The sequence below is a fragment of the Leucopleurus acutus genome, assembly GCF_964270905.1.
Source record: "Leucopleurus acutus genome assembly, chromosome: 15".
In the NCBI taxonomy this organism is placed as follows: domain Eukaryota; kingdom Metazoa; phylum Chordata; class Mammalia; order Artiodactyla; family Delphinidae; genus Leucopleurus; species Leucopleurus acutus.
The window spans coordinates 74,724,530-74,732,351 of NC_139157.1; the positions used below are offsets into that span (position 1 = coordinate 74,724,530).

The following is a 7,822-nucleotide window of genomic DNA, read 5'->3' on the forward strand; positions in this document are numbered from 1 at the left end:
AGTAAAAGGTGGAGCTGGAATTTGACTCAGATAATCACTCTACAGCCAACCAAATGAACCATTTGCCCAGCTGCCTCGTTGGAGCAGAAAAGGAGTAAATACCTAGAAAGCAGAGACCAGCTATACTCATTCTGTATTCTTAGCACCTAGCCTGGTAGATAGTAGGGACCCACTTGTTGAGTCAACAGTTAAGGTATAACATTTAAAACAGTCTGTGTACACCCAAGGGAAGACCAGTGAAATCCACGTAATGGATTCTTTAAACTGCAAACTCCTAAAAACAATTTTCTTTATTTCTGTTTAATTGTTCTTTGGTTATCTAAAGGAATTAAGTGATATTTAGTTCAGAGCTGAAGTTTTAAGAAAAATACTTTATGAGAGTTTTTTTCTAAATTGGCCCTTTAATTTTCTATGATGTGGCTTTATCCCTTTATGCATGACATGAAGCCAGATTCCATATTTAATTAAAATTCAATATTTTTATGAGACTACAGGAGGTATTTTTATGAGTTCTTTTTTGGATAACTAAATAGAACACGTTTAAATATACTTAGTAACAAAAATCAAATTGGGATTTTCAGTATTTAACTCTTTTACTGACAGTAGAGTCAAACAATGAAATTGCAAAACAAATTCTATGTAGCTCACAAAATTTCTTTCAATCAAGAAAAGAAAAACACAATTATTCAGAATTCTGGAAAATCCTGGTGGAAAAACACTTCACAAAAGAAGTGAGAAATGGGGCACATAAATCCTATTGTACTCATGAGGCGTCTTTTAAAACTCGATGATAGGCCACTCTCACCTTCTGAGATGGCCCACACTCTGTCTGTGGAGTGTGTCCACTTCTTACCTATCGCTTTGTCTCTCACTGAATTCTTTCTGCAATGAGACATCAAGGACCTGAGCTTCATTAAGTCCTGAGACCAGGGGTGAGATCTCAGTTAAAAGACCGTGGGTTCAAGTCCCAATCTGAGTTACACGGTTTCAGTTCCAGGTGGTTGGTTTCAGTTCCTGGTGGTTATTCTCAGATTTCCTCTCATGGAAAATATCCACAGCAAGTATAAATCCTTAAAAAAGAGCCACCCATGACTCTTTAGAAAAAGGATAGGTACTTCCCTAGTGGCGCAGTGGTTAAGAATCCTCCTGCCAATGCAGCAGACACGGGTTCGAGCCCTGGTCCGGGAAGATCCCACATGCCGCGGAGCAACTAAGCCCGTACGCCACAACTACTGAGCCTGTGCTCTAGAGCCGGCGAGTGACAACTACTGAGCCCGTGAGCCACAACTACTGAAGCCCATGCGCCTAGAGCCCATTTACCGCAACGAGAAGCCACTGCAATGAGAAGCCCGTGCGCCGCAACGAAGAGTAGCCCCTGCTCGCCGCAACTAGAGAAAGCCCGCGTGTAGCAATGAAGACCCAACACAGCCAAAAATAAATAATATTTTTAAACAACGAAAAATGATAAACAATTAAAATATTGGGTTTGTTTGAAATACACCAGGGAGAACAAAGAGTTGATAATGATGCTCTGAACTGAAGACGGAAAGTTTGCTGTGGGAATGAGGGAGGGATGTGGAAATTTAGGGATTTATTGGCAGTTTTAGGAAGGGCTAATCTGGAAATTAGTCTGTATTCTGGATTTGATACCCTGCTCTCCAAACATTTGGAAAACTCAGGAGAAAACGAGTGCCCCCTGGGGAGAAAGGAGGGACTGGGACCCCACAGACCACAGCTCCTCTCACGCACGAACCACGGAGACGGAATCACGATTGTCCCCTGATAACCCTCCCCATGGTCACCACACATTCTAGAGGAGTCGCGGGGCTGTGGGCGCAGAGCTGCCCAGAGAGGCTCCAGGCTTAAGTCACCGCCTGCAGTGACGGGACAGGACGCCCGGGGTCCCAGCTGCCGACCCAGCCCCGCCACTGCGACAGCCGGAGGGAATGAGGTCTGAACAGCGCCCCCTGCGATTTTGGGTCCGCAGACTCCTCAGTTTACCGCGCTGGGAGGCCCACGTCCCGCCACGGCCGGTTCAGACTGTCCCTCCTCCCTGTCCTGGGACACCTGGCCCAGCACACTCACCATTTCCCAGCTTTGGGCTCCTCCGGCGTCTTCCCATAGACTCCCGCGGCCCCTGCAGCACGTATTTACGCTGCAGCGGACACACCTGACACACGTAAACGTTGACGAGATTCCAGGCAAAGCGAGGCCACGAGCGTCCACGCAGTTTGCAGAGCGTGGCCCACCCACTTTCCCCTGCTGCGCCCCTGATTGGACAATTCGCAAGCACCCGCCCCCCTTTATCCTGAGTGGCAACGGGTCAGGAGGTCATATGATTGACCAGAACCAGGTTCCACAGGCGGGCGGGAGGTTGTCCTTTCCAGCGACCTTTGCCTTTAAACCACACTTGTCACTGGCCCTAGAGGGACAGTGGCGTCTTCCTCAGATCTTTCAGAATGTGGGGACACAGGTGTGCTCAGGGAATTCCAGAGTAAGATTCTGGAACAACCGACGTCCTTATCCAAAGCAAGAGGGGCGCCCTGGTCAGGCCAACTGGGAAAAGAGGGTTTGCGGTCCTCCACGGGGCAATACTTGGCACAGGCTGTGAGGCCACACAGGATACTGTGACCCTTGTTTACAAACACACTGAAAAATGACCTCACCATGTGTAATAAAGAGTCTGGCTCCAAAAAAAAAAAAAAAAAACTCAATGATAGCTGATATTCTAGAAGAATAAGAATCTGAAAGAAATTCGGCAGATGAGAGAATCCAAAAACTCTAGCACTTTAGAACTGGAAAGGGGTCTTGGAGATTATCCAAGCCCATCTAGGGCATATGACAGCCAGCCAAGACCTAGAAGCCCAGGAGGATAAATTAAGTACCGTGCCCAAGGGCATGGCAGGACAGATCCAATCCTGCCCACTTAGGACGGCTTCTGTGGGTGGGTAGACAGTGTTGTAGGCGGGGGTCCACAGCTTCTGCGCACTTGCTCGTTCTCCCTCCTGACATGATGCATGCAGTTTCTGCTCCTGTCCGGCACCCTGGAGCGCTCCCTGCCCCTCTCCTCTCCTCCTGCCGTTTTCTTTTTCCTGAATCACCCCTTTCTCCTCTCTACTGAAGCTATGAACATGCACTAGAATCTCCCACCTATAACATCCCCTCCCTTGGCCCTCCACCCTCAGATCAGACCCCTCCTTGTTTTTAGCTTCTCTCTCTCCCTAGGGGATTTCATCCAGTCTCGTGGCCACTCATACAGTCTTTAGATCACATTCTAAATTTCCATCACCAGCACTGACTTTTACCCTAAATTCCAGACAAGCTACCTGCCAGCTTGACGTATCCATTTGGAGAGCCATCCAAATAGATGTCCCCAAATTAACAACTCTCCCTCATCTCTGCACCAGGTTCTTTAAGCCTATACTAGAAGAATTGGGAGACTCTGCCCCCATCTCTCCTCTCCCCTGAGGCCCCTACTTTAAGCCACCCTCATGTAGCTGGACTATTGCAATGAACTCCTAGCTCTTTCCCTTGCACCAAATCTCTTTCCTTTCCCCACACAGTACTTACAGGGATCTTTTCTTAAGGAAGAACAGCTGCATAAATAAGACTCTGACATGTTTCAATATAAAGTACTTTGATTACTTTTCATTGCCCTTTGTTCACTGGAATGAAATCTGAACTCTTTACCATGGTCATATCACACTCTATGACATGATTTTCTTTCCTCCAACTTCTTTTTCACTCTTTCCTTCACACACTACACACCCTTTAGCCTCTGCTCTCTTCCCGGATCACCCTTCTCCTCTTTGGCTCTCGGTGTCTCTGACGCAAAAGCTTTTTCTCCTTGCTGGCTTCTCTCCATCTCTTACATGTCAGTGGGCCTGTTCCCAGTGCAGATAAGCCTTTCCCGGCCATCCTTTACATGAAATAGACACTCTCCTCTACCTCCGGACCCATGTCTCATCACTCTGTTTACTTCAGCCACAGCAATGACCAGGTTCTAAATTTTTCTAACTTGGTTATATGTTTACATTCTAGATTAGAAGCTTCACGAGGGTAGGGCCCTTGTCCAGCTCATTCAGAAACCCTGGAACTGGGGATGGGTCTCGGCAAAGTGAAGTGAGCAGTAAGTATTTCCCTGCAGGAATAAATCATTTGACTTAAGCTCATATTAGATTTGAGAGGCATCGTCCTCGTGTGTCCTCTAGAAATTCCTAATATTTTTTCACCAGCACAGCTAGTTCATTTATCTTTGTTTTCTTGCTAACTGAGTCAGAGCTGTTCTGCTTTCTAATCTAAATATAACATTGATGAAGAGGATCAATTTGGAAGGCAAAATGGAGTCCATTCCCTAATGGCCTAATTTCTTTGAATACGTGAGAACAATATATGAGTATGCATGCTCATATATGATACTCTGCTCACCAGTGAAGCTTCTGTTGTATGGTAGATACGGTGTTATGCATTGGGATGTGTAAGATATGCATTTCTATAACATATATATATAATTATGCATATAGAGAAATATAGACATAGATCAATGTCTCCATTAAATATGAATACAGATACTCTCCCAAGACCCAACTGTTCATCGGAATCAACAAAACGGGTCAGAATCTCAACCAAGCTAAACAAGCTAACAGGATTTGGAACGAGAAGAAAAGATGTGCAAAATGCGTTCTAATCTTGATTGCTCATCTCTCAGTCCCACGTCACGGGGTTCTTATAAGCATTGGGTGAGATGCCCACATAAGCCTCTTGCCACACAGCCTGGCACAGAATACGTGTTCAGTAAAAGCTTGCTCGTTCCAAGGACAGTTTCTACTCATTGTATAATGGCCTTGCCTTTGTGACTGCTGGGTGAAAGGGCTTGGCCTCTGGAGGTCAAGGAGCTCTTATGGGGGCCTGGGTGGTGGGACTGGGGCTGGACAGCTCCCCTCCACCACTTCCAGAGCTGGCGCTGCAACCCCTGCAGCAGCCAGCAGTGCCTGAGGCTCCTGATTTCTCCACATCCTTGCCAACTCTTCCTTTCTTCCTCCCTCCCTCCCTCCCTCTCTCTCTCTCTCTCTCTTCCTCTCCTTCTTTCTCCTTTCTTCTCTCTCTTTCTTTCTTTCTTTCTCTTTCTTTCTTTCTTTCTTTCTTTCTTTCTTTCTTTCTTTCTTTCTTTCTTTCTTTCTTTCTTTCTTTCTTTCTTCTTCCTCTCTCTCTCTCTTTCTTTCTTTCTTTCTTTCCAGTCAAACTAGTGGATGTGAATGGTGTCTCACCGTGACTGTGATTTGCATTTCCCTAATGACTGATGAAGATGTTGGGCAGCCAACCACTGCCCTACCTGGATGCAAATCCTGAATCTTCATTTCGTCCTCAACCTCAGCTTGCCCTGTATAGGCCACATTTCCTTTTACCTCAAATTGATCTCCTAATTTCAACAGTTCTTAGCATCCTCCATGCCTGTCCTTCATTGATGTTCTTGGACATGGTAGAATCCACGGTCTCTACCTGCCCGTGAGTCTATCTGAACTCCCCATTCTGGCCTTTGTGATCTGACCCATTTCACAATACCCCGTCTCTAGTTAGGACAAAAGTAGTGAAAGGTCTGGGAACAAAGGACAAAGCTGAGAAGAGAAGAAGCAGGCCACTGCCCAGAGTCCCAGAAGCAATTTCAGAGTTTAGGGGTGAAACTGATATGGACAGGATGATTCAGCCTCGGACCCCCTTCACGTATTTCTTGTTAAATGTGAAAAGAAAATTACTGAAGAAAGAACTTCAGCCAAGCAGATCACAGGTCAGTGTTTCTCAGACCTGACTGAGCATTCGAATCACAGGCAACACTTTTCAAATTCCCAGATGCTGTACCTCACCTCAGAGAATATGATTCACATGATCTGCCATGAGGCCAGTGAATCAGCATTTGTAAAAATCCCCCCTCCCCACACCTCCAGTGATTTCCATGAGCAGCATGGGTTAAGAACCACCAGACTAAGGGGAACCCTGATTGTGGTCAGCAAAGAATAGGAAACCTAGGTGAGCAGAAGTTGCTTAAGTATGATAGCTGCGGTTTGAGAAGAGACATACCCTCAACCTCACAGAAAAATACAAGGGAAAACATCTGGCTCAAAAAAGCCATCAGGGGCTTCCCTGGTGGCGCAGTCGTTGAGAGTCCGCCTGCCGATGCAGGGGACACGGGTTCGTGCCCCGGTCCGGGAGGATCCCACATGCCGCGGAGCGGCTGGGCCCGTGAGCCATGGCCGCTGAGCCTGCGCGTCCGGAGCCTGTGCTCCGCAGGGGGAGAGGCCACGACAGTGAGAGGCCCGCGTATGCGAAAAAACAAAACAAAACAAACAAAAGCCATCAGTTACAATAGAACGTCATGTCCACTCTAGCCATTTTTCTTAGAATATTTCCTCTTTAGAATAAGCCAGGAGAATTTTTATCTGAATTTTTATCTATTGCCTCACACCATCAGCCCCCCGAATTATCTCTATTTTCTTGGCTTATTATTTGTTAATGTTTGGCATCATTCAATACACAGGTGCTGCTGGTGACAGGAATGGGGCAGTTATTTACCTCAAGATGGAGTAATAAGTAATTAAAAATTAGTAGATTGTTTTTTAAGTATCTGATCTATGCCACGTGTGGTTTTGAAATGACTGATAATTCCAGGAAAAACTGAGACGGAATCCTGAATTACTTAGCATCCATTTTCCCAGGGTTGCCAGAAATGACTATTTTGGGTCTTGGGTCAATGAGTGCAATACATTTATGAGCAGAGTAGAAACTTATTTATAGATCTCTGTTAGTCCACTTCCCAGTACATGAGCCAGCATCTCTCTTTGGAGTGATCCTGTCTGTATGTCAGCAGTGAAAAGCAAACCTCTGTGTGCAAACCCTTGAGGAAAGAAACGTCTTCCAGTGATTCCCACGCTTTACCACTAGGGGCGCCAAAGAGCCAGTCATCCAGGTACAAAGCCAAGAGTCAACCAAAGAAATTGATGGACGTATTTCACGTGGAATTTGCCAAGTAATTCTGCAAAAGGCCATAAAATGTAAGCAACTTCGTTTTTCCCGAATGGAGTGTTCTCTTCTCCCATGCTTTTTCCCACAGAGCCCAAGCACATGAAGGCTTAATGCCTTTCTGACATTTTAACAGAATTTCCATACACTTATCTGTTTAAATCTCTAGACTCAAAATTTTAAGTAGCAAAAGAAAGGAAAATTAGGTAGTCTGAAGGAAAGTTCAATTCATTGCAACTTATCTGGGAGCTGTATGCGCCATTCCAGGTATGGAGAATCAGTCCTTCTCAGGGAACTAACGAGCCCTAGCTTCTGCATTAAATTGGTGCCTGCCATTTAAAATTATACACGGATATATACGTACCTGCATGCGGAGTGCGTTATTTATATGTAAATAGCACATATACCCAGTTTTCCTAAAAAGCAATTCATTTGCTCCAGACTTTAAAATCTGTCTTCTTTACTCATACTTTAAAAAAATATTTTATCAGAGCCCAAATTTATAGCTCTTTCTTCAATCAACAAGAGAGAGTAGCATGAAAATCCTTGAAGAGATATGTGATGCGAAAATAACATGACTGTTCAATAATCATATCTGCGTGACTGATCCCAAGCTTATGTCTGCCTCCAAATAGCAAGGGAAGGTCAAGTGTCCCCCTTCCCCTCCCCGCCAAAGGGTATTAACGTGTTGGATTCTTTTTCCATTTTCCCTCTTCATCAGCACTGACATCCAGCTTCCATCACGGCTGTTAGGGCTACTGAGCTGAGCCACATGACAGGGTGTGTAGACCCGCAATGGCTCAGATGA

At 45.6% G+C, this 7,822-nt stretch overlaps 1 protein-coding gene across 1 annotated transcript in view; it reads right to left on the reverse strand.

Moving 5' to 3' along the window:
• LOC309972320 (uncharacterized protein) overlaps positions 1–7,384 on the reverse strand; it is a gene marked incomplete at its 5' end in the record, with an annotated part of 91,113 nt that extends 83,729 nt beyond the window's left edge. The window contains 2 exons of the mRNA XM_082855954.1: positions 2,086–2,308; positions 7,379–7,384. Coding sequence (XP_082712080.1) covers positions 2,086–2,308; positions 7,379–7,384 — 229 coding nt within the window. The remainder of the gene's footprint in view (positions 1–2,085; positions 2,309–7,378) is intronic.
• Positions 7,385–7,822: the final 438 nt, after the last annotated feature.